The sequence below is a fragment of the Malurus melanocephalus genome, unplaced genomic scaffold, assembly GCF_030028575.1.
Source record: "Malurus melanocephalus ecotype Western Australia unplaced genomic scaffold, MMel_1.1 scaffold_419, whole genome shotgun sequence".
NCBI lineage: Eukaryota > Metazoa > Chordata > Aves > Passeriformes > Maluridae > Malurus > Malurus melanocephalus.
This window is the reverse complement of record NW_026623651.1, coordinates 174,598-200,647: the sequence shown is the minus strand read 5'-3', so window position 1 is coordinate 200,647 and position 26,050 is coordinate 174,598. Positions and strand designations below refer to the sequence as shown.

The following is a 26,050-nucleotide window of genomic DNA, read 5'->3' as shown; positions in this document are numbered from 1 at the left end:
CTCCAGAGAGGAAAAACTCCAGAACGTAAGAGCTCTGAACCAAGGGACAGCTTTGCTCAGTCCAGCTCTCTTACTGGCTTTTATCCTTTTTTTCTTTCTGTACTAGACTTTTTCTGGGCTCTGATGTGTTCACCCCACCCAAAGAGCCACCCCCAAAGAGCTCTCCTGTAGGAGGGAGCTCCGGTGAAAGCACGGATTCAGCCAGTGTTTCATCGTGTGAGTTCAATCACTCTGAAACTGAGGATGTGTGTGTGACTCCCATCTCCAGTCCTGAGGACCCTCTGAAAAAGGTACAGCTGGGGCTCTGCGTGTCCAGGTCTCTTGGTCTTGGCTGGAGCACTGGTTTCGGTGGAATGGAGAGAGAAATGTGTGGAAATGGAAGTAATGCAGCCAGGGCTCTCGCATGGTGTTCTGTGTTCAGTGGGTTTGTTCTGTCAGGAAGCTTTGGAGCAAGACAGAGGGACAGCAAGGCAAGTGCTGAGCAGGGGAAGGAAGGGGCAGTTTCGAGGGGAGGGAGGGTGTATTTCCGCTAGTGTGCAGGCTCCCACCTGGAGCAAAAGAGCCCGTGGCACCCTCTGCTCTTCCCAGCCTGTCCCGGTCCCTGGCCAGGCTCACACCTGACGCTGTTCCTTGGATCTGCTGCCGCCTCCTGGGTTGTTCTTCCTGAGCATCCCCGCCGGCACAGGAATTGTCATTAAAATGGTGACATCAATCAAGGGAAGTTCCGTTTTCCTGGTGCAAGGACTCCCTCTGCCAGCAGGCTGGGCAGAGTGTGGGTGATGGAGGTTTTGTCTATGCTCTCTACTTTCTGCGGTTCGTATGGCACAGTGACACACCCAGACACACCAAACGTGCCCTGGGTGATAGCACTGTCCTTTCTGTTGTGCAGATCTTGGGATACCCCTCATCYTCCTGCTCTCCTGACTCTGCCACCAGCACACCTTCCTCAGGGGTGTCATCCTCATCCTCACCCTCATTCCCTGCCCTGCTGGCCCCCAGCGATGACAAGAGCTCCGTGGGCTCGGACAAGGGCTACGACTCCGACAAGGGCTCCATTGGCTCCGACAAGGGCTCYGGCTCCAGCAAGGGCTCGGACTGCAGCAAGGGCTCCGTCTTTGAGCCTGGCTCGGGCTCAGACAGCGGCTCCACCCCCAGCAGGGACTCGGGCTCGGTGGCGGGCAGTTCCCCCAGAGTGCTGCCCGTGTACAACCGGCAGAGCGGGGGCTCCTGCATCATCCGCGTCAGCATGGATGGGCTCCATGCCAGCGTCTACAAGAGCATCCTGGTGAGTGGCACGGCCCTAGGCTGGGCACGTGTGTCTGGGGCGGTGAGTCAGCCTGTCACTGCCTTTTGAGAACAGCTCTGCACCGAGCTGGCTCATCAAATCTGCGTGGAGAGGGAAAATGGTTCATGGGGCCATGCAGAACCTGTGCAGCCTGGTAGGGATGGGACGTTTGGAAACAGCTTTGGGGAAGTTCCTGGTGTGGAAACTGAAGTTCATGTTTTATCAAAAAGCCCCAAGTGAAGCACTGCGAGCACATTCAGGTTTTGACATAAGATGCCACGTGCCACGTTTTCCCCAGGAGCTGCTTTCAGAAAACAGGGAGCTGCAGGGGAGGGAACTGCCACGCCCTTTAATTGTGCAGCTTCTCCCTGTGGAGAAGGGAGAATCTCCCTCCTCTCGCCAGAGCAGCAGCCCCAGCATTCAGGCATTTGCTTCTGCTCATTGCACAGGCAGATCCCAGCAGTGCCACCAGTGCTGGCCATGGAGGACCCTGGAGGCTTCCCTGGGGGGAGCAAACAGCAGCTCTCAGCACCTTTAGTTAACTCCTCATTTTCATGGTCTGACCATTTCATGGTCCCCAAATCAGCAGGTTGTTCCCTGAGGATGGATTTGGTGAGACTGCAGAAGGCTGTGGAGGAGCCCTGTGCCTACTCCAGCTGCACTTGCACAGCACACAGCAAACCCAGGTCCAAGGGCAGAAAGCTGCAAGATGTCCAAGGAAGTGTTTTTCAGCCCAGGAGCCTGCAAACAGCTGGGGCAGCTCTTCATGGGGGCTTTTGTGGCTGGTGAGAATGAGGTCTCATTTCTCAGAGGGAGCAGACACTGCTGTAAAAAGCCACCACCTCCAAATGTCACAAAGTTTAGTGTCTGTCGGCCCCTGCCCTGCACTTTGTTACTGACTTGTTGTGGTTTTTTCAGTTCTGACACCTCTTCCAAGCACTCAGGCTTTTGCTAGTTACTAAATCACAAGAGTGAATGAGCAGAGTCTCCCAATGCAACTCCTGTCTTTCCAGATAACCAACCAAGACAGGATCCCTGATGTCACCCAGCGAGCCTTGCTGAAGCACAACCTCCAGCCTGATGCTGTGGAAGATTACGAGCTTGTGCAGGTCATCTCTGAGGACAAAGGTAGGGAAGCAGAACTGTGCTGCTGCCTGGGAAGTTCTGATGGATTTCAAAGAAAACAGTAAAATGGGAAGGATTAGAAATGCCATGGATGGGTCACAGCTGCCAGTGAGAAATCCCCTGGCTGCTCAGGGGTGGTTTCTGTCACCACAGCCCCCTTCCCACAGGCACAGCCACCTCCTGGGCACCCAGGCTGACCTCGTATGTACCCCGTGGCCAATAAGTGACCACAGGATCTTGGGGAAAGGGGGTTCTGTCACCCTGGGACCAGACCCTCACATCCTACCCATCATCAGCCTCCCACCCAGTCTCCTCAGGGACAGGCTTCCAGGGCCTGGGTCTGGCTGCCGCTGTGGACGCTGCTCCTGCTGCCGCTCTGGCAGAGCAGGGAGAGGGCTCTGCCCGTCCCATCTCACCCTGTCCCCGTCCTGTCCCCACTCTCCCCTCCCCCCTGACACTGTTCTGGCCCTATCCTGCAGAGCTGGTGTTCCCCCGCGATGCCAACGTGTTCTATGGCATGAACAGCCATGTGAACTTCGACTTCATCCTGCGCAAGAAGGCACAGCTGGTCGGCTGAGGCTGCACTGGTGCTGCCCTCCCGGGCACAGGGGGATCTTTTGATGGAGTTTCCTGTCGAAAATGTGCAATTGGAGCAATGGGCAGCCCTACTGCAAAGGGTCTGGGCTGCCATGCTTGTCCTGAGGACACCCCATGAGCCAACTGTCTCTGAGAAGAGTCTCCTTCGTGCCAGTATTATACAGAAGATGATCACCAGAATTTATTTTTATAGAACTGAAGCAAGTTCTGAGTACATGTCTGCCTGAACCAGCTGAAAACTTTTTGCACTTGTTCTGCACCAGACAATGACCCATTTTGGACCTTGTTTCCAAAGAACTTTAAAATGAATGAACTGCACTTGCCTTTGCATGAACATGGGACAAGCAAATGCTCCTCGTGTTGGATGGAGGTGTCGATGTCACGACAAGATGGTTTCCCTTGGACTTGGTTAAGCCATGACCAGAACTCGATGCCTTTTTTGTGCACTCCCCTGTGATGGATGGACCTCTTCCCAGTGTGCAATTCCTCTGCAGGAGCTGAACACTGAACCTCTTTAAAAGCCATAAATGAGACGCTGGACTGTAAGCAACCCTGATTTGAGGCACATGAAATAGATGCAGTATTTCTGGTTCTGGAGGTAGCACTGTGCACCCCTGCGCAGATCTAGGAGTTATTACCCAAACAGATTAGGATTGTTAAGGATCATTAGTTATAAGAAGAGGGCTTTATCCATGCCTGGGCCTTTTTCCTCCAGTTCTGTGGCACTGATTTGCAAAACTGGGCTCAGGTAGGTTTTACACTACATGTGGATGTAACACTTCTGTTTACAAGCAGGTCAAGCAGACAGACTGCAGGTCTGCTGTACATCCAGGAGACCCAGGGCAGGTCCATTTATGAACTCCAGTTGTATCTTTGTTTAGAGGGTGATGGGGGGTTGTTACTGAGCCTTAACCTTTGCCCAGAGTTAGGGCAATGCTAAAAGTTCAGTTTCCTCTGCTTTTGGTGTCTGTACAGTGCAGTTTCTCATGTACATAGCATAACTCCTTATGTATATAGTACCCCTCACTCAGAGGGTGTATGGCAGTGTTAAGTTGAATGTTCTGGATTTTAAAATTACACTTTCCAAATGTTTATATATAAGATGTTTTTAACTGCTTACCTGTAATCTTTATATGATAAGTATATGAATTGTTTTTCATTAATATTTGCCTGGATTTGGTCCATTTCCTTTTATTAGTGCAGATGTGTAAGAACACTTCATCCCACTTCCCTTGCTGTCATTTTCTTCCACTTCTTAATTTTTACTGTTTTAACTTCTCAACAGCAGAGCCAAAGCCCTCTCACAGAGCCTGTGAGAGATGGGGATATTTTGAAGTTTCAGCTTAAACATTACCCATAACTGGGTAGTTTAGACTGTGCACCCAATTTGCATCTTCTGCATGGAGTGGCTGAATGACTTCTGGAGGCTAGATAATACCAAAAACATGCTTTTGAGTGTTTCCATTTCTCCTCAGTGTCTCAATTTAGCCTTTTTTCCTTCTGCTCTCCCAATCATTACCTTGATTTGCAATCACAAACGAGTCTGAAGCTTTCTGTGCACAGGCATCCTGAACCCATAACAGAAGTACATGAACAGTGGAAAACTACCAGAAAAATCCAGGGGTGTTTCAACTGGCTCCTACTTTTACAAAACGCAGTGAATTCTGGGGAGAGCCAAGCTTGGGCAGCACCTGCCAAGGAACTGCCATCTGCCACCACCCTGTGAGGAAACTCTGTGACAGTGCTGGGTGCTCACCTGGTGATGGAGCTCTGCCCCTGCAGGAGCTGCTCACCAACCTCTGGGACCTCCATCATCCTTGACCCTGGCCCGAGGGGGCTCGTGCAGCCAGACCTGCAGAGGAAGCACAAGGGGCTGTGAGGAAGGATGGTCCCAGCCCCACTGTGGAACCCCCACACTCACCAGGGCGTGGGGCCCCTGCTCCCACGGGGACAGCAGTAGCAGCTTGGCCTCCAGTGGGAGCTGCAGGATGGGCACCTTTGTAGTGCCAGGGACTTCAGGGGAGAGGACAGCCAGGAATCCCCTGAGCTGGACTCCCATTAACCTCCAGGAATATTTAGGGAGCATTCAGAACAACCTGGTCTGGAGGAAGGGGCCCCTGCCTACGGCCAGGGATGGGAGCTTTCCAGGTGCCTTCACACCCCCCAGCCATCCCAGGATTCCCCTCAATGAAGCACACGCACAGCTGCCCATTTGCACCAGGTTCTATGTATTATCAGACCGGCTGACAGGTAGAAGCACGTCATCTGTAGCAGAAAGCACAACATTGATCAGGAATTATACAAAACTAAAATTGAAACCAAAACCCCAGCCACACACACTCAATGCACAGATCTGCCAGCAGGTGAGTCCCTGGATGGCAATTTCAGGAGGGAATCCTCCCACTGCCCAGCAGCTCAGGGTCTGTGCCAGCTGCCCTAAGCAGCGTAGTCTGATCACCTGGCCTCTCAAAAAGGCTTTAAAAAAAAAATACACACCATACCCTGCTGGCATGTGAGCCAACAGCAGGTACATCAGAACTCATCCAAAAAACAGGTGTGCTCCTCCCGTGAAAAAATATCCAGGCAAGTCGCCTTTCTGTCCTCTAACACACAATTCTACCAGGCTGTCAAGACAGTCACATTGCTGCAGGTTCTTTCGCTTTCATAAGCAGAGTTCGTAACCTAACTTTTAAAATTTAAAGTCCCCAAAACTCCTACCCTTGCTTTTATGGCCTAAGTAATGAGGCCTGCTGATGGGCTCTGGTGTTTTGTCTTCCTGAAGTACTGAGCTGAGGCAGGGGTGAAGAAGGACGTGGCACTCCCTTTGAGCAGGCCACAGAMAACTCCAGCCACCTCCACTTGCGCAACTTCCATGGCTTCAGATGAGCCAAGACATTGGTTGTGGACACACAGGCCTGTGCAGATGGGATGCACCAGGAACAGAAGGGAGCTGGGGGAAGCAGCCAGAGGGATGGGGCGACAACACGACAGAGGAGCACTGCTCCCCTGCACTGAACATTTTGGGGAAACATCGTGGTTCGGACAGGGATCCCTTTGGAAAAAAAACCCAAACCCCCCCCAGATGCTCGGCAAACAGGGTGGCAAAAGCCTACAGACCTACAAGGAGTGACAGTGAGGCAGCAGCCTGACTACAGCCATCCCAAAAGGCACTGACATTGTGCACCTCTATATATTAATCTTTATAAATACAGTGTTCTACACCAGGAACTGTAGAAACATTGTTCCTGGCTGGCTTCTTTCAATGAAAGCTTGCCGGGGCTTTTGCTCAGATCTGGAACACTTGTTCTTTTGGAACAAAACTTGTTCTTTTGGAACGTTTGTTCTTTTGGAACACTTGTTCTTTTCTCTCCTTCGAGTCCCACACTGTCCTCGGCCAGGGCAGGCGTCCAGCCCAAGCCCTACGCCCGGGCAGCGGTGGGAAGGAGACCACGTGAAGAGCTGCTCTACAACTTCCAAGGGTGAAAAGCCGAAGTGTGCGGCAGGTTCAGCTGCCCACGCAGTCTGGGGAGGCGGGCAGTCATAGCTCGTCCCTGGAGGATGGTGCACCCAGTGATGACTGTGAGGGCAGCGTGTCCTTGTTCTGGGCGTCGCTGTGGATCTGGCCCTGCTGCCGCGCCTTCCACGAGTGCGTCCTGTCCCAGTCTGTGGACACGGTCTCGTTGTCCCAGATGGTGGAGGTCTCTGTGTCGCTCAGGTAGCCTGGCTGCCCGGTGTAGTGTGTGGGGTAGACGAGAAGGGGTTCTGCTGAGAAGGCCTTCAAGTCTCGGGGCTCGTAGTACTCCATGTACTTGGTGCTGCAGAGAGGAGAAACACCATCAGCGAGACAGGAACCTCCACTGGGGCCAAACTGTGGGCACAGCCAAGCCAAGGGCAGCAGACTGGGGTGGAAGGGGGGCAGGGGCTGAGTACAGCCACTGATGCCTTCATTTTTAACTGCTATATTTTCATGTATCTGTATTCCTGTACTTCCCTAGTGTACAGCACTAAAGCTCCTGTTCGCCCATCTTTAGACAAAACAATTCCTCTCTGAGACTGAATCCAAGGACACCTCACTGCCTCAGAGCCCCAAAATCTGTAAACAACAGTGAACTGGGGGGAGCAGCGTGGGTGGTTGACATCATCACCTGAAGGTGTCATTGGAAAATTGGGGTCCAATATGTTCATAAGACGGAACTTATAAAAGGTGAAGATCTCATGATTCGGGGTCCATTTTGGGTGTAGCCTCAGGAGGCYTTRTCTGCCCTCAATGCACCTGTAGGCTTTCATTAAATCTGTCTGCTTTTTATTGTCCTAACTTTGTCTGGCCTCTGTTTCAGATAAGCCCTGTTCTAAGCATCACCCCAGCCACATCCTGACAACCACACCCTCCTATACAACCAGAGACAGCCCAGTGCCTCAGAATCAGCCCTTAAGCCCTGCCCCCTGTGCCAGGAGCACTGTGAGGAGTCCCCACTAAGAAGATCAGCAAGACCCAGCCAATGTCCCCCCGAGCCATAGAGGGACTCACACGGGGTGCTTGTTGTACATGATGGGCAGGAATTCATCCACGGGCAGCATCTTGCCAAAGGGCTCGGCCCCGATGAGCTTCTGGGCACCGCGCAAGGAGAGGGCGTAGCCCAGGGTCCAGTAGGAGTAATCAGCCTCCACCAGGTTCCGCACGTTAGGAACGGCTCGCTCGGGCTCCTGCACCTGCATCCTCTTGCGGCCGATGTAGCTGCAGGGGCCAAAGGAGCAGGAGCCACAGTCAGGGCACAGCAGCTGGGACAGGGCTGCTGGTGACAGTCAGGGCACAGCAGCTGGGACAGGGCTGCTGGTGACAGTCAGGGCACAGCAGCTGGGACAGGGCTGCTGGTGACAGTCAGGGCACAGCAGCTGGGACAGGGCTGCTGGTGACAGTCAGGGCACAGCAGCTGGGACAGGGCTGCTGGTGACAGTCAGGGTACAGCAGCTGGGATAGGGCTGCTGGTGACAGTCAGGGCACAGCAGCTGGGACAGGGCTGCTGGTGACAGTCAGGGCACAGCAGCTGGGATAGGGCTGCTGGTGACAGCCAGGGCAGGGCCAAGGGTCAGTTCAGTCCCAGCAGCCATCTCTGGGCCAGCACACAGATTCCACTCTGCCCCACTCCCAAACAGGCAGGGTCAATGCAGTGGGTGGTGCAAGGGTCCCAAAGGAGCCCACATGGCACAACCTGAGGCCAGGCATGGAGCTGTGCTGGCTCCTGTCCAGCAGCATCTCCAGCATGGCTGGGGTCAAACAGCGCTGCCCACCCTGAGCACGGATGGTGCCCACAGGGCCTCCCCTGAGAGCAGATCTGTCCCGATGGAAGAGCCACCACAAAGCCTGTGCCACTGTCCCCTGCACTGCAGTGTCACCYTGCAGCCCTGCGCTGCCCCTCCCACCTCCCCAGAGCCCTGTGAGGAGCAGAGCTCACATCAGCTCCCAGTCCAGCTGCGCCTGCTCAATGTCACCCATCAGCTTCATCAGCTTCCTCTTGAACTGGTGTTCGAAGCGCACGTCGTCCTCGATGACCAGTGTCTTCCTCAGCCCCCTGCTCACCACCTGCAACACCAGGGCTCCCCAGTGAGCACAGGGCCCCACCCCCAGGGACCCCCTAGCCCATGCAGACAGGAAGGCTGGAGAACCACTCGTGACATGTCTATGATATGCCGAGGCACTGGAACTTGCTCCAGCCAGATGTGGAGTAAGGGGAAAAGAAACAGGAGTGGGTTTTTAACCCCATTTGCTTTTCAAAACCTTTGTGCCTTTCTTCTAAGCAAGCTTGCTCCAAGCAGGCTGCTGGATGGATTGCAAAAACCATCATGAAAATGATCTGATAAAAATCACCTGGAGCTGAGGGCAAACGAATCACAGGATGGTTTGGGTTGGAAGGGACCTTAAAGTCCAAACAGTCCCATGCCTGCCATGGGCAGGGACACCTTCCACTGTCCCAGTGTGCTCCCAGCCCCAATGTCCAGCCTGGCCTTGGACACTGCCAGGGATCCAGGGGCAGCCACAGCTTCTCTGGGCACCCTGTGCCAGGGCCTCCCCACCCTGACAGGGAGGAATTCTTTCTCAATATCCCATCCATCCCCACCCTCTGTCTATGTGAAGTCATTCCCTGTGTCCTGTCCTTCCATCCCCTGTCCCCAGTCCCTCTCCAGCTCTCCTGGAGCCCCTTCAAGCCCTGGAATGGGGAAGGGAAGATGTGAAAGGTGAACAGTGCGTTCAAAAAAACCCCTGCAATCCAAGGAAATCAGCTCCATCCCACACTTCCAGAAACTTGGGCTGGATCTGATGCTTCACACTAGGACTGGCCATGCACCAGGACACTGCACCTTCCTGCAGGAGCCCCGAGTCCCCCCCAAAAATCCTCACCTCCTTCCAGATATAGTAGTGGCTCAGGAAGCAGCCGATCTCCCCTCTGGTCAGGGGCCTGGAGGAATAGGGGTCCCGGTACCCCGGCAGCATTTCGATGCTGAGAGCTTTGAGCTGACTTGTGTTCAGTGCTCTGAGAGGCAGAGAGCATCCATCAGCATTGCAAAAAAAGAGTCAATTCAAGCCACACAAGGCACAGCACAGGGAATGCTGCTGATGCTTGGGGAAAAGACATGCCTCGAGAAAATCCTATGTTTGTTTCACTCAAAAACACAGAGGAAAATGAACTTCTTGATTTACATCTCCAAATCAAGCTGATAAATCATATCCTTAGCTCTGCCAGAGACTTCTGATGGGACCATCAATTATCTTTAACTCTGCCAAAAACTTCTTGTGGGACCATGCACTTGCCAGGTCTGATTACCTTTCTAAATGGCCCTGATGCGTTCCCAAGTGCCCAGGACCACTAGATGGCATGTGGGCTCCTGTCTCTATGAGGCCCTTCTGTACCTCACAGTCTCAAAATTTCTGCCTCCATTTCTCATTACAGAAAGGTCTTGACATACCTCAGAATCATGGAATCACTAAGGTTGGAAAAGCCCTTTAATATCCTCAAATCCAACCATTAACCCAGCAGTTCTCCCAGGGATGGGGCTTCCACCCCTGCCCTGGGCAGCCTGTGCCGGTAGTGCCTGACCACTCGTTTTTTATGAAGGAATTTTTCCCGTTGTCCTGCCTGGTCCAGCCTGAGGCTGTTCCCTCTCCTCCTGTCCCTGTTCCCTGGAGCACAGCCCGACCCCCCCGGCTGTCCCCTCCTGTCAGGGAATTGTGCAGAGCCACAAGGTCCCCCCAGAGCCTCCTTTGCTCCAGGCTGAACCCCTTTCCCAGCTGTCCCGCATCAGATTTGTGCTCAGACCCCAGACTGAGCTTGGCAAAGGCTAATGCTGCAGCACCACAGCTCTGCAGCACCAGAATGGACAATATTCAAAGGAGTTAACTGCTCAATTCATAGAAAACGACATGATTTCAGCCTGATTTTAACCTGATTCTGGCCTTAGTCTGAAGCCCACTTAGTCTGAAGTCCTGGYTTTCTCACAGTAGCTGACTGATTGCAAAGGAAGACACAAACAGAGCAGAACTGCCCCAAACAGGCAGTCAGGGAGACTCAAGAGGTGCTCAGCCTCAGCCCCGCCAGAAGGAGCTCAGGGCACCCAAGCAGATGCTGTGAAACAGTAAAGCACATTTCACTCTCAAAACAGCCTCAAGCCCGACCGAAACTCACTTTCCATCCACAGCCTCCACTACCTTCACAGCAATCTCCTGCTCGTAGAGCGTCCGCAGCATCCGATCCCGCCGGTCCTTGCGGCGCTTCAGGTTGATCATGAAAATCTGCGGGGAACAGAGAGACATCAGGACATCCCATACCAGCTGGGAGAAAGGGAGGGAAAAGGGGAGTCCTGATCCACCCTTCCCCAGCAGCCCCACTGGAAAGGCAGTTTTGTGAAAGTATCAGGGATGTTTTCATTCCGGATCGCTTAGAATTCGTCAAAAAGCTGGAGTTGGCTTTGAGTTGAAATCTCAGAGATTTGCTCCCCAACAACCACTTTTTATGGATGTTCACGGGGGAAACTTGCTGTGTGAGGATGAAGAGAAGTGAGGGGAGCCCAGATAGAGCCAAGTCTGTAATTCCCAGAGACACAGGATATTTAGGTTTGTATCAAACAGAGCAATGGGACCATCAGCAGTGTTGGTCCCATAGGAACCCTGACCCGCAGTGCTGCAACACACACAGCCAGCCCGGGTTCAGCTTCAGGGATCCCAAAAACAGAGCAGGACATCCCAAGAGGACAAAGGCTCCCCTGACCCCACAAGTCCCTTGGTGCCAGAGCCACCCTGGCAGCTGCAGGCTCTGGGAACAACACACACACCAGGCAAAGCCTGGCCTGTCCCTCTCCAGCTTTCTCCCCAGGAATGGTTTGCATCCCTAGGGGCATCCAGACTGGGCCAGAACGCAGCTGGATACCCCACCTGCCCCCAGTGTCTCTCTCAGGTGACAGAAATCCTTCCTTCCTGCCACTGGAAAGCTGGAAAGCTTTCCCAAAGGACCAGTTTGTGTCACAGACAGGAGGAAGGCTGAGATGCTCCGCAGAATCAGATGCAGAGCACACAACACAAGGACTAGGAAGTTAAATAAGCTGCTCCTCAGCCTCTCTCCTGGCTGAATTACAACACAGAATCACAGCACAGTTTCAGGTGGAAGGGACATCGAGATCTGGTGGTGAATTGGAAGAGAAGACAATAAACAGAAACAAATCCTTACTTCATCAAACCCCATCTTGCTGGGGCGCTTCGGGGGGACAGAGATGTATTGGGAGGGCTCCACGGGAGGGCGATCAACTGAAAGAGAAGAGAGACCCTAAAAGGTCACCCTGTGCACTCCCTGCACCACAGGCCCCAGGGATTTGGGATCAGGAGGGAACAGAAGAATGGGAACAGCAGGAGAGAACAGCAGAATGGGAACAGCAGCATGGGAACAGCAGGAAGCATCCTCACAGCAGAGGCAGAGCCAGCAGCCACGGGCCAGACACACATCAGGGAGAGGACATGGACATGCAGCAGCTCTTCCACACCAGAGATGCATTTGATCTGGGGAAGCTGGTGGATTCTGTGGATAGGCCTGCCCTGACTGTGAAGCAATTACATCCCCAGGTGTAATTTCAGAAAGCTGTGCATCCAAACAACGTGAGGGCAGCCAGATGAGGGTGCAGGCTCCCAGGGGAAGGAGAGCTGGCAGGAGAACTCTGCAGGGATGAACTGGGGAGTCCCTCATGGCTGGGCACAGCAACTCACTCATGGCCTCGATCAGGGTGTGCACGAAGTTCTCAGCCTCCTCCTGCAGTGACTGTTGTGGCTTCAGTGGCATGGGCAGGGAGCCGTAGTGCTCGCGGTTGCAGATGAACATCTGGACTCCTGGGGATCACACAAAGCACAGGCTGCACTCAGGGCACCTCCCTGCTCTCTGCTGCACAGCCACAACCACACTCCTGCCAGGACCTTGGCTCCAAAAAGCTCTGCTTCACAGGCAAACAACCCAAAATCATTCCAGTTCTGGTTCTGTTTTGCCTGGCTGGCAGCAAGCGGCCTCTGCCCTAAAACCAATTCCTACTGACCAACCCTGCAAGGGCCTGGAGTGACAAGACAGGGGATGATGGCTTCCCACTGAACAGATATTGGATACTGGGGACAAATTCCTCCCTAGGAAGGTGGGGAGGCCCTGGCACAGGGTGTCCAGAGAAGCTGTGGCTGCCCCTGGATCCCTGGAAGTGTCCAAGGGCTTGGAGCAGCCTGGGATAGAAGAGGGTGTCCCTTGAACAAGCTGATCTTTAAGGCTCCTTCTAACCCAAACTATTCTGTTCTTTATCACTGCTTCCTTTTGCTCTGCTAGGAAATAAAGGTGATACATTTTCATCCATGCTGGCAAGGGAGTTCGAGGAATACAAATGACAACGACCTTGGAAGTGTCAAGTTACCACCAAACACGGTCCTTTCCTCTCCAGGACTGAGAGAGTAAACTGCGCCCTGAAGATGAAAGGAAAACACCAGAGTGAGACACCAGTGAAGAGAACAGATGTGATAACATGACACCCTTTTACTCACAAGCTTTTCAACTGCTTGTTGAAGGTGGAAACAAAAGGAAGGTGCAAAGCCCGTCCTGGAGCCACCCAGTGGAAACATCCCAGCACCAGCAAAATCTGGGATGACAAGAATTTGTTCACCACTGGCTGTAACTGTGTCTGTCACATCAGGCAGCATTCAAAAGCCACATCCAGAGAAGCCTGGGGAAGTATTTCTGTTGTTTTTCACTGAGTTCTGGTAAGGTCCTTTATTAACTAATCCCCATCAAAGCTGCTAGAACCCACATAACTGGCCCAAAAAATGCCTTTTTTTTTTTTTTAATGGAACAAGCTCAACCAGCCCCCTCCCTCGAGGAAATAAATGAAAAGCAGACACTACCTGGTGTGCTGATGCTTTCATCTGTTGGTGCCCCTAATCCCTGGTATTTTTAGCCGAGCGGAACTGTCGGCACTAATGACCCCAGTGTTTCTCTCATTTTTGAGTTCCACATGTAATTTGCTGGCTGTGCTACTTGCCAAAACACATTCAGCTGTCAGCTGCAATTCAGGTAAAGGGCAGAATAAAAAAATGCTACCTGCTGACATTAATGGGTTTGGCACTGATCTGATCAACTAATCTCGTGTGGCTCGCTGATCTCCGTTCTTGTCTTCCGCTGCCTTGGACACACTTCATCTGCATGGGTTCACCCAGTGTTCCTGCTCTTTCTGGGATAAAACCTTCTTGAGAGTGGTAAAGCTCCTATAAAATGGAGAGGGGGGGTTTGCTCTCCAGCCCTATTTTTATAATAAAGTTAAATGATTTCTACAAGGGACAGAAAAGCTACAGGTATTTGTGCTGTTATTCTTAATAAGCTTCAAAGGCAGTGTCCAGGGTTTACAGTCATGTCCTAAAATCACAGCCATGGTTAAGGAACCTAAATTGTCCCTACTTCCTGGTGACCAAACCTTCCTGCTGGCTGGCTGGCTCAGGGGCTGCAGAGCCCCAGGCTGCAAGGCAGTTCAGAAGATCATGGAATGGCTTGGGCTGGAAGGGACCTAAAATCCCATCTCATCCCATCCCTGCCATGGGCAGGGACACCTTCCACTGTCCCAGGCTGCTCCAAGCCCCAATGTCCAGCCTGGCCTTGGACACTGCCAGGGATCCAGGGGCAGCCACAGCTTCTCTGGGCACCCTGTGCCAGGGCCTCCCCACCCTCACAGGAACGATTCCTCCCCAATATCCCATCCATCCCTGCCCTTTCCCAGTGGGAAGCCATTCCCTGTGTCCTGTCCCTCCATCCCTTGTCCCCAGTCCCTCTCCAGCTCTCTTGGAGCCCCTTTAGGTCCTGGAAGGGGCTCTGAGGTTTCACCTGAGCCTCCTTTTCTGCAGGCTGAGCTGTCTGGCTGAAAGCTCTCCTGTGAGTGCAGAGCTCTGTAGAATCCAGTGCTGACAGTGACACAGCTGCTCTGAGGTTTGTTCAGAGTCAGGGCTCCCACACAGGCCCATCCTCTCACAGAGGTGTGTCCTTCCAGCAGCACATTATCTGCTGGAAATCAATAGGATGATCTGAGGCATCGAGCACAGCACTCGCCCTGGACCAAGAACAACACAGTTTCTGACTGCAGGGAAGGCAAATGAAATTACTGCAAAGAGAAATCTACCTTGAAGCTCACACATTTCTCACATTTCTGAACTGGGATGTCATTCTTTTATCCTGGGTGACAAAACTCAGCCCAGGACACGAGCCAACGATCTGAGCAGATCAACTGGCCAGACAGCTGGAACAAAGCCCTGCATGTCATGGGTCAGTCCTGGAAAAAGCTAAAGTGTTCTGGGACAGAAGGAAAAAATGATGGGTTTGAGTCCCTGGAATATTCCTGAAGCAGCTGGAGCTGATGCACTGCAGTCACCCCATGGGCTGGGGGCTGCCCTGCTGGAGAGCTGCAGAAGGAAGAGCATGGCAGGTCTGGAGCAGCCTGTTCTGCTCTCCAAACTCAAACTTCAGCTGTGCCCAGAGCCGAGATGTGGCACCTGGGACTAGTCTCTTGGCCCTGCACAATGTCCTGACTCAGGCAGGACCCTGGAGCTGCTCTGCAATTCCCTCTCACCTCTGGCTCCCACAGGCTCCAGCTCTGCTGCCTCTCCTCCATGGCATCTGACACTCCTCATCCTCTCACAGCTGATCTGAGAACGTCCTGCTCAGCCTGAAAGCACAGCCCTATCCTTCTTGGTGCTGTCAACACCCAGAGCCACCACCCCACCCCAAAGGAAGCTGCAGGCAGCTGGGGGCTGCTGTGCTGGGCTGGGAGCAATGGGAAGGGAGGCTCAGCCTGCACAACAACAACAGCAAGAACAACCCTTCCTCCCTTGGCTTTCTCCCTGCCTGCCTGCTCCCCAGGGCAGCCTTTCCTGCTCCCCTGAACTCTGTGCCTTCTGCAGAGGACAGGGAGCACCAACTGCACATCACTCAAAGAACCATGAACAACTTTTTCCTGCAAATCACCAACTCTGCCACGATCTCTGAACAGAAGACACTTGTGGGTGCTGCTGAGGTTTCACCAATCCCTTTCTCCTCACAATCCCCCAAACCTTTCCCTCTCCAACACAGCAGAGGAAGAACACCACAGATGGCCATGACAGAGCCCCCTGAGCTCTGACTCTGCCCCACACAGCTCTGCCAGCCTGGGCTCTGCTGCAGGCACACCACTCCCAGAGCCACTCCCCAGAAACAATCAGTACCAAACATCCTCCTCACAAGCACCCACACCAGCAGCATCAGCCACTTCAGAGACAGGGGCGTCCCAGAGACACCTGGAGCTCCCTTCCAATATCAATGGCCAGAGATTTCCTCTGCCTGCAAGTGCCCAAGGTGAGGCTGGACAGGGCTTGGAGCAACCTTGTCTGGTGGAAGGTGTCCCTGCCCATGGCATGGGGCTGGAATGAGATGAGCTTTAAGGTCCCTCCCAACCCAAACTGATCTAGGATTTGATGGTTTGAGAGTCTCTTGCTCTCACCCTTTCCTCATGGATCTTTTGGAAAAGGTGACTTTATATACCTCACCTCCAGACTCTCTTCCACCCTCCCAGCACCCTCCTGTGTTCACCTGCTGTGACACAAACCAAGGGTGTAGTTCCACATTTTGGCTCTGAAACATTGCCCCACACCAAGGACAGCCCCCTCATCCTTTGAATCCAAAAGCACCTTCCCAAACCCTTGCTGCTGGTTATCCCTGACTGGACCCCAGAGAGGACAGGGAACAGGGTCTGAACTGCCCACTGAAGTGCCCCCAGGATCCAGGGCTGTGAAGGTGCAGTGCTGTGTGTCCCCAGCAGTGACCCCTCCCCAGCAGAGGCTCTGGACACACCTGCCTGGCGGCTGGAGAAGGCAAAGACCATAATGTCATCGAAGGTCCAGGTGTAGTCCTGGTGTGGGGGATAGAAAGCCAGTTTGGTGGAGGCCTCCTTCCTCAGGTCGATGAGGAACGTGGAATGGATCATGGGGACAGCAAAACAACCCATCCTCTTCCATTCCCGGATCAGGGGGTACTCCAGGGTCCTTTTGTAATAGCCCTGAAAACACAAAGATTACAATTAAAACTGTTAGAAGAGATTGCTGTTTCCAAGATGTTCCTCAGCAAAAGCTCACACCCCGAGCTCTCCAGCAGAGCTTCACCAGGTCTCAACTCTCAGCTTTTTCAGTGGCACCCACTTGGAAAGGGCTCAGTCAAATATTTAGAATAGTTGAAGACTGACCTTCTCCCTGTTTTCAGGTAGCTCATGGAGACCAAGCCTTTCCACTGCAAAATTCCCCTGCAATGGATCCTTCAAACCTCAGATTATTTTATCCTGGCTCTTCAAAATGCTTTTTGCACTAAAGACTCTCTAGCCTGATTCTCACAGCTGCTCAGCCACCATGACACCCTCCACATTCAACAGGCACAAAGTCCATTTAGTACCTCAGAGAGTAAGATCTGCCAATTAATTCTATCCACAACTTTAAAAAAAAAAATTGTCACTGCGTGAAGGCAGCGCCTTCTCCATCAGCTGTGTGAGAATCCACTGCAAGGCAAGCAGGTTTGATGCTTACTTCTGAGTGTGCCATGGGAGGCAGCTCCTGGGTCCCTGCATCCAGGAGCTCTGCCAGCTTCCAGCACTGGGGGTGCAACACCCTCGGGTGTGGAAATAAACACACTGAACTCCTCCAAGGAGAAAATCCTACAGCCAGGTACCTTTGCTGGTTTTCCCCTGTCCTTTTTCAGCTGATGCTGGTGGAAAGCTCCTGCTGGGGACACAGGGCTGGGGCTGGTGCACACAGGCAGGGATCCACTCCAGCCTGTAGGTGTACCCCAGTGGGAAACATGGCTGACTTGGGGCTTGGCCTCACAAACCTAAAGCACCATCAACACCTCTTCTGTGGAGTTTGTATCTCCATTTTCAAACAAAGTAAACACAAGTAAAAAAACCCAAGTGAAACAAGTAAACACAGCTCCCCACACCCCTTTTCTTATCTCTGCATTTACTTCCCAAGAATTTGGAAAGTTCAGGACTTTTTCCTGAAATATTTTTTCATCCCATTACTTAGTCTGAACTGTGGAACTCCTTGCCATAAGATGGTGTGGGTGTCAAAACATAGATTCAGACAGGGATTTCTGTAGGAGAAAAAAACCACTGAGAGCTTTAAAGATAAATACTTTTTTTCAAAAACCCAGAAGGGGACTGCCAGAGGATGGAAAAGCATTTTGGGGAAGTACCACTCACTTTTTTACCATATTCCCTAGAACAGTGGATTCTGCAGATGAACCTGTGCTCTGACACAGTACAGCTGTTCTGAAGTAACATGAAAAGGTAACACTGAACAGGAAATGTGAAACTCTGATTTTTAGGCTCAGCACATGCATCGGTTATATGCATACTTCAGCACACACACACTTCAGCACACACACACCGCTGCAAGGCAAAGGATGTGCCCCACCACATAAATCTTGCTCACAGGTGAGAAAGATAACTTAGACACAATGGCGAGCTGTGGAAAGAAAAGCAAATTCCTCTTGGATTAGCATCACTGTACAGAGAAACTGCCTTAAAATCATGCACCAAGGGTTTTAAGGCCATTACAGAAACACACAGAGCCATCTTAAAAAACCTGTCATCTGTTTCTCAGTGGTTTTTGTGCAATTGGTGGGGCTGTACCACATGTTAACACCACCTCAGAGCCACAGCAGCTTCTGCCCATGAGAAAGAGGCTGCAGCAGCAGATGGGGAAGCCCAGCAAACAGGAGGGATGCCTGCTGCTCTGGGGACAGGGACAGGAGTTCCTGGGGACACCATTCCCCCAGCCCCAGCRCAAGGTGACCTGCCTGGGGCGTGATGCCACACCAGAAGTTGGAGTAGAGCGAGCGCGACTCGAGCATCGGTGCCACCAGCGTCTTGTTCTCTGCCATCAGCAGCTCCAGGGTCTGGGGGTTGGTCAGTAAATTATCTGCATCAACAAACTGGAGAAGGAAGAGGACCTTGTTAGCAGGTGAAACGATGATTCCCCTGATGCTTTGCTGGGAATGAGGCACCAGAGGCACACGAGCAGCCCCGGTGTGGCCACAGGCCCAGGGCAGTGCCCGTCCCCTGCGCTGGCACTGCTGGGGCATCTCTGGCCCCTCACAATGAGAACAGCCCTGGAGGGGCTGGAGCATGTCCAGGGAAGGGAACAGAGCTGGAGAAGGGGCTGGAGCCCCAGGAGCGGCTGGGGGAGCTGGGAAAGGGGCTCAGCCTGGAGCAAAGGAGGAACAGGGGGGACCTTGTGGACCTGCACAACTCCCTGACAGGAGGGGGCAGCCAGAGGGATCAGGCTCTGCTCCCAGGGATACTTCAGACTGGGTATTAGGGAAAATTTCTCCTAAAGGAGTGGTCAGGCATTGGAAAAGGCTGCCCAGGGCAGGGGCATCCAGGGTGGAGCTGCCATCCCTGGAAGCGTTTGAAAAATGTGTGGATGTGGCACTTGGGAATGGGGCTTAACGGCGAACATGGCAGGCCAACAACTGGACTCTGAGATCTCAGGTCTTTTCCAGCATTAACAATTCTGTGATTCCATGAGGTTGGCAAAAAACACCCTAAAGGCAGTGATCTGGAGGGGTTTGACTGCACAGGGCACAGGGCTGCCCCTCAGCGCAGCAGGGAGATGGGCAGAGATTCCCTGACCCCACAGCAGCACAGGGAGCAGGGAGCTGCGAGGGAAAACACCATCACTGGAAATTCAGGATGAGTTCACTCTGTGAAGACCTTCAAGAACAAATCCTAAAGTGCCCTCACAGCTTGCCCTGCCCAGAGGCTGTGGGAACACCCCCTCATGTTGGTCAAAGGCAGCATCTTCCCACAGCTGCTCCACACAACAGGCAGATCCCAGTGAGGAATAAAAATCCAGGACTCGGAAACGGTGCCAGCATAACTCAGGGAAGGAGCTAAGAATTTCAAAAGCTTTTTCCACAACATGAAAAAAGTTTCCCTTCCATTTCACCAGGTGGAGATGCTTGAGGCACCTCCCACCACCAGGACTCTGCTCAGTCCTGTGCCTGTGGAGAAATTTTAAGCTCACCCAAAGACTCTCTTCCCTCACCACAAAGTCTCTAGCTCACCAGAGCAAGAAATGACCCACAACATCTCAATTTGTTTTTAGATGGAGAGGAACCTTTCTGACAGCCCCCAGTATCCAGTGAGCACATGGAAAGCTTTTGCCTGAGGCCAGCCAATAAACCAAACCAGGTATTTACCAGGATGTAGTCTGACCACTTCTCGCGGGCGGCACGCAGGGCAGCCTGGCGCAGCTTCATCACATGAGTGAATCGGGAGCTTGGCCAATGCTTTGGGCCAATTTCTTCTGGGTAAGACCTAGAAAAGGAAAAAAAAAGGACTGTAATCCATGTCTGGGCTTTCTTACAACAGTCAAAACAAAACAAAAAAAAAAAAACAACAAAAAGAAAGAGTTTCCTTGCTGCCTTCATTATGAACGAACTGCATCTTATTCTGTAAATTTTGTCCAGACCCTGTTTTAGGTGAGCCCAGATCAGGCACCTAAGGCAGCCCAGCCTCCCTGGGCTCTGAGCATCATTAGGAACCGTCCCCCCATCCTGGGACAGCTCCTGAATGTCCCAAGGCATGGCTCTGGCACTGTCCCACAGGTGGCTCTGCCTTCGGGGCAGCTCCAAAAGCTTTGTAACAAACATGGGAGGGAACTTCAGGACAGATCCCAGTGAGGAAAAAGAATCCAGGACTAGGAAACAGTGCCAGCATAAGTCAGGCTAGGAGCTAAGAATTTTAAAAGCTTTCTGCAGAACTTAAAAGTTTGGCAGGATGAAGAAAACTCTATTCAAATCAAAGGATTAAAAATGTCAATAAAACCAGCATTCCCTGGGGGTCTGTACCACAAATTCCCCACCACTGCAGTGAGGAAGTCGAATACAAAAGCAAGCCTAAAGGAAGGGGAAACTGATGTAATTTTCCTTGATGGATGAAATGGAACACAGAACAAACCCAGGAACAGCTGATCTTAAAAATAAATAAAAATTGAAGTAATAAAAACCCAACACATCATATTTCAAAGCAATGGTCCTGCAAGTCATGCAAAGGCATAATATGCTGAATTCTAGTTCTCTAGCTCAGCACTTACTGAATATTTGGTGTCTCAGAGCTTTCATAGAGGCAATGAAATGGGCTTTAATTTCTCTGCTTCCTTGCAAATAAAGAATGATTACTCTAATTCCCTGTAGCTCTTGATGTAATTTGTTTACCATGCAAAGAGAGCAGCTACAGATGCTAAATAACTGAATGGAAAATACCTTCTTCCACGAAATTCTGCACGACGTGCTTCACTGAACTCAGAGACCTTTCCACAGAGACCTCACCTTGCCTTTTTCCATAAGAAGGCAATTTTAATGGGACAGACCCCAGAAAACAAACAATCCACAATTTTCATGCTTGACATTGAGTCCAGCTCCTGGTTTGGAAAGAGGGAACCTGAGGAACGTGGGCTGTGCAGGCAGGAGCCCCTGCCAGGTACTCACGGGGGTTCCTCCATGGGCCGCCACTCCACGTCGTGGTACAGGTGCTGCACGTTCTTCAGCCACTCCCTGAGCATGGCTGTGGTGTTGTCAATGTTGTGGTCAGTGGCTGCCCTGGCAAAGCAAGAGCACAGCAAGAGCGTCAGTATGAGGTTTGTGTCCTGTGCCTTAACCCCTGCTGTGCCACAGGGTGCTCTGTCCAGTGCAGCCACCCAAAAAGACAGCACAACCCCAGCTGGCAGCTGAGTGCCACCCTGCTGGTTCCATGGGGTGGGGAGGAGACCCAGGAAAGGGCACAAAACCCGGGAGCTGAGATAAGAACAGTTTAATAACCAAAACAAATAGCTGCAATGTGCTGTCAGTGCAGGGAAGGCACGCAGCGCTCACTGGAGAATGGATTTTTTCTGCAGGGTTGAGCTGCAGAGGCTGGAACGGGAGGCACAGATTCATATTCTCTGCCTATGGTGCTCAAGTCTTTGGGGCACAGGAGGGGTGAACCAGTTCCACCCCAGTTCCTCTTCCCCAGGACCAGGGCTTTGCACAGGGCTGGGGCAGATCCCACCATACATTCCCTTCACCAGAAGGACTGCTTGTTTTTCCTGGCTGCAGTGGGCAGGAAAGCACAGCCCCATGGCAGGGCACAGCTCAGCAGGCTCCTGTAAAGGGAATTTATAATCCCTTCCTATCCCTCGGGGAGTACAGGCAGTCCCAAAAGGTCCCGCGGAGACAGGAAAGGCGGTGTCAAACACATCACTGAGGGGACGGTGCTGGAAACCCCCCTCAACTGCTACAAACTTCTTGTTTCACCCTCAGGCACCTCCCAGGGCATCCTGCACCTTACTGAAAGACAGAGCTCCCTGGAAAAGAGAAAAGAAAGAAAGGAGCCATATCCCAAACCCGACAGCTACTCCAAAGCTATTTCAGGAGAACACCTCCACTCCAAGTCACCCCATGACCCTACAGATGAAAAGCAGGGCATGAACCCTTTTCAGCTCAGGCAGCAAGAACATAGCATTCCCATGGGCTCTAGCCTGCTCTAAATTAAAACAGAACCAAGAACTGGTATTTTCAGTTTATTTCTCATCAGAACATCACAATCGCTTTAGGCCAGGAAGATTATTTGTAGAATATTTATTCCCATCTGTTGAAACAATAAACAGTGAGAGTTCAGCATGAGAAGAGGGGCTGGTTCCTGTGCCATTAAATCTCTCCTGTGTCAGAGCAAGGCTGGGCTCACTCATGGCTCCACCAGGGTGTGTTTGTTACCAAGCCTGGTTCACRCTGCGCTGTACATGCAGTTTGCAGTGATGTCTGGATGGGCCCAGAACAGCCCCAGTGATGACCTGGGGCTGCCCAGCTTGCTCCATGGGTTTGATGGACAAAGCACATCCCCTGGAGCCCCTTTTCACACAATTCTCTGGGCTTCCACAGCTACCATGGCATCCCACAGGTCCTGTTCGGCTTCCCTCCCACGCTCCAGCTGCACATGCAGCTCCACAATTCCTGAAATACCAGAGAACTGGGAAAATAGCCTCATGTTCATGGTCACTGCTGGGGCTGCAGTGGCACCAAGAAGGTCCTGCCCTACACTCTGGGCATCACATAAACGAGGCTGAGACAGCAGAGGCCACCTGGGGAATGCCACAGTTCACCCCACAACATCCTCTTTGCCATTCCAGACCAGCCTCAAGAACCATGGAGACTGTTAGAGTCAGCACACAGCTCCCATGGGGTCAGGTCCATGGGCCTGTTCCCCTCAGCAAGTCTCATCCCACTCCTTCTAACCCCATCCCAGTCCTTCTAATGCCAGCCCTTGACAAAATTTACCCAGGAGACACCACCAGCCAACATCCTCCAAGCAGCAGTGAAACGTGTGAATGGGAGACAAAGGAATCTCTACATCTACCCACAAAGAATCTGCTGGGAGAAAAAAGGCATTTTCCAACCAAACCATTCCACAATTCCATGACTTTACTGCCCAGGCTGTCACGGTGACCCCACAAAGGTAAATTCACATCCCAGCAGACCCCTTGAGTACACGGATGAGCCAAGGCTCTGGCTCAAAGCAGGGACAGCTCTCTCCAGGACTGTCCACCCAGCAGCATTTCTCAGCCCAAAAGCCCTCAAAGGCAATAAAGTCTGTTCCACACTGGATGAAATATGCCCTATGGCTAGCAGTTTGGCAAACGTTTGTTTTTCCAGCTCGGAGCTCAAAAAAACCCAACCAAAGAAAAACCGCAAAACCAAACCAATAGAAAAGACCCAAAAATCCAAACAACCCAAGCCATTACAAAAGCAATTATCACTGTTAGTTCCAAAATAATTAAATTAAGATCAAACAGCATCAGCACTGACTCCTATTGTAGTGCCTGAACCAGTCCACCTTTCCCCCTAGAAAAAAACCAGCAGCAATGATGTTTGCAATAACACTGTGTGGAAAAACAGGCACTTACTTTATTTTTCCCTCCTTTTTTTTTTTTCCCCTGAAATGACAACCTCTGCACAAGAAAAACAGGCTAATTAAAATGTGAGCAGGACTTGCCACGGGGAGCAAGAGCTCCTGAAGCTCTGAGAGGCACATCAGGACACTCCACATTACAAACACCTCTTTGGCAGGACTTCAGGAAGCCGAGTACACTGCTCAGACTGCAGCTCCATGCTGAGAACTTGTCACACAAGAGATGCTATCACCTCTCCCTGCTTGCCTGTCCTAAAAAAGTATTTTCAATCCATCCTCTGATCTTTACTGGTCCATGGTCTGCACTTGACAGGACAAGGAGAGTGAATCACTGTGACCCAGCTCCATGAGCTCACCAAGAGCATGGTTTGTCCATATGGTCCTTAGAATGAGGCAGTGCCTGCATTTTTGGGTGTATTTTCTCAAAGCACAGCACTATAATTTGTGTGTGAGTCTATCACACTGCTGATCTGGCATCAGGTTCAAATCCTGGCTTTGGGTGGATCAGCAACATCATTTTCAAGAGCTGACTAAATGAATTCAAAATTTAATCAAGGAAAAAAAGGTGCCCTACAAGATTTACAACCTGAAGCCTGTGCAGGTTGTAAAAAATGGAGGGAAAAAAATTCTAATTCATTCTACTCTTTTTAGAAAAGGAAGTTTAATAAATAAATCAGAGCACACCTCCAGGTGGACACCTATATTCCAGTAACACAGAAGTTTTTTCCACTCGGATTTAAACCCATTTCCAATAAACAGAATTTAAATTTCTGAAAAGTTCTGAACACTGAGAATGTTCATATAGGGGCTCATGTCGGCATAACTACAACCACTTCAATATTTACTTTGGCTCTACCCAGGAGTGGTACCATGGACACAAGCCCTCATTGTTCACACTCAGCAAAGCACCCCCTCCCAAAAAAACTCGTGGATCGTGCACGGTGGAAAAGCAAAGCAGGATGCTAAGCACCTCCTGTTTTAATTGGGTAATGTGAGGAGCAGCACAGGAGGAAAAGGGCTCCTTTTACAAACTGCTCGTATTTTTAGCTTGATAATGTCTCCTCCAACCATGTTTGCAGAGAGAGTTAATTTAGGCTTTGATGGCTGGTCTCCTCTTTCCCTCCCCAAAAAGGGATTTAAAAATAACAATCCCCCTTTTTCACTTCTTCACACCCTGGCCTGTTCTCCCAGGCTATTTACAATTTATTTACCTCAGGCACTGGGTCAGAGGAGAAAATTTTCACCTTCACCATCTGCATAGGAAAAGTACTGAGGACAAAATGCACCCTGTGTGCAGCCAGCCTGTCACAGCACAGGGCACACTGTGACCCAAGCTGTGGCAAACCCCACAGCCAGGGCCCTGCAGGAATTTTTCTACTGAATTTAACAATTCCCCACCTTTTCCCTTGGGCACACGGGGTGGAAGGGATGGCTTCCAACAGGAGTCAGTGCTTCACCGGAGTCAGGACTGCAGGCAGTCAGCTTTCAGAAACAAAGGCTGTGAGGAGGCTCTTTTCCCTTCCTGTCAGTGCTTTGAGCACAGCTGGGCTTGAGGAGGGTGTTGGGGTCACCCTTGAGGCTGTGAGTGCCAAAGCTGTGCAGCAGCCAGGCTCCAGAGGGCCTGCTGAGGACATCCAAAGGGTGGCAATGCTCAGGGTGCTGCTGCTGCTGGGCTTCCCATGACAATGGCTCATGTGAAGAGGATGCACGTGGCATTCCAGGCCTCCTGCTGCCTCCATGAACTGCAGAATCAAGCTGGGAATGCAACCAAGTCCCAGGAAACCCTGGGGATATTCATTTTAACCATCTCCCTCGGTTCCTCTTTCTGCCTGCAGCCAGGGATTCAATTCACCCATGAGGCTTGCTATGGGATGTGCTACAACACTGAGCTCCACTGAAGCGAGAGCCATGGGCTGGCCACGCGCCCTAAACCCACAGGGTCTCTGCAGAGCCAAGCCCAGAGTCAGTGGAAGCCTGTCAGAACATTCCTAACAACTGCAGCACAGAAACCGGTGACAAAAGCACCAGCAGCTCCCCTGGGCTCCCACCGAGCCGAGCAGCAACAAAACATTCAGAGGGAGGTTACAGCTCAGACCAAGGGATGGGGGAAGCACACTTCTGTGTGCTCTGCCCAGAACTTGGGCTGACAGAGGTGCTTAAACACTCACAGACACAGCTCACACCTCAGAGCAGGGCTCAGCATCTTCCCCAGCACCTTCTGAGCTGAACCAGCACCGACAGCATAGGGAGAGCCCCCAATGGCCTGGGGAGTGCCCCTGATGCTCTGGGGAGTGCCCCTAATGCTCTGGGGAGTGAGCCCAATGCTCTGGGAGTGCCCCCAATGCCACGGGGAGTGCCCCCAATGCTCTGGGGAGTGCCCCTGATGCTCTGGGGAGTGCCCCTAATGCTCTGGGGAGTGCCCCCAATGCTCTGGGGAGTGAGCCCAATGCTCGGGGAGTGCCCCCAATGCTCTGGGAGTGCCCCCAATGCTCTGGGGAGTGCCCCCAATGCTCTGGGGAGTGCCCC

General features: G+C 52.0%; 2 protein-coding genes across 4 annotated transcripts in view; one reads left to right on the top strand and one right to left on the bottom strand.

Moving 5' to 3' along the window:
* Positions 1 to 4,174, top strand: part of RGL1 (ral guanine nucleotide dissociation stimulator like 1) — a 53,173-nt gene extending 48,999 nt beyond the window's left edge. Inside the window, exons 15-18 of the mRNA XM_057379733.1 lie at positions 107 to 290; positions 890 to 1,285; positions 2,299 to 2,413; positions 2,890 to 4,174. Of these exons, the coding sequence (XP_057235716.1) occupies positions 107 to 290; positions 890 to 1,285; positions 2,299 to 2,413; positions 2,890 to 2,987 (793 nt within the window). The 3' untranslated portion in view covers positions 2,988 to 4,174. The remainder of the gene's footprint in view (positions 1 to 106; positions 291 to 889; positions 1,286 to 2,298; positions 2,414 to 2,889) is intronic.
* Positions 1 to 26,050, bottom strand: part of COLGALT2 (collagen beta(1-O)galactosyltransferase 2) — a 55,579-nt gene that overhangs the window by 2,593 nt on the left and 26,936 nt on the right. For 2 of the 3 annotated variants that reach the window (XR_008966231.1, XR_008966232.1), the window contains exons 2-12: positions 21,070 to 21,180; positions 19,780 to 19,897; positions 18,376 to 18,510; positions 16,384 to 16,588; positions 12,255 to 12,374; positions 11,725 to 11,801; positions 10,687 to 10,793; positions 9,405 to 9,537; positions 8,461 to 8,588; positions 7,536 to 7,742; positions 4,764 to 6,822 (exon numbers count right to left, since the gene is read on the bottom strand). Coding sequence is in view for 1 of the 3 variants with exons in the window: in XM_057379734.1 (XP_057235717.1) it covers positions 6,546 to 6,822; positions 7,536 to 7,742; positions 8,461 to 8,588; positions 9,405 to 9,537; positions 10,687 to 10,793; positions 11,725 to 11,801; positions 12,255 to 12,374; positions 16,384 to 16,588; positions 18,376 to 18,510; positions 19,780 to 19,897; positions 21,070 to 21,180 (1,618 nt within the window). In the remaining 2 variants the exon portion in view is untranslated. Of the gene's footprint in view, positions 1 to 4,220; positions 6,823 to 7,535; positions 7,743 to 8,460; positions 8,589 to 9,404; positions 9,538 to 10,686; positions 10,794 to 11,724; positions 11,802 to 12,254; positions 12,375 to 16,383; positions 16,589 to 18,375; positions 18,511 to 19,779; positions 19,898 to 21,069; positions 21,181 to 26,050 lie in introns of those variants that run through there. The other variant, XM_057379734.1, reaches the window with a different exon arrangement.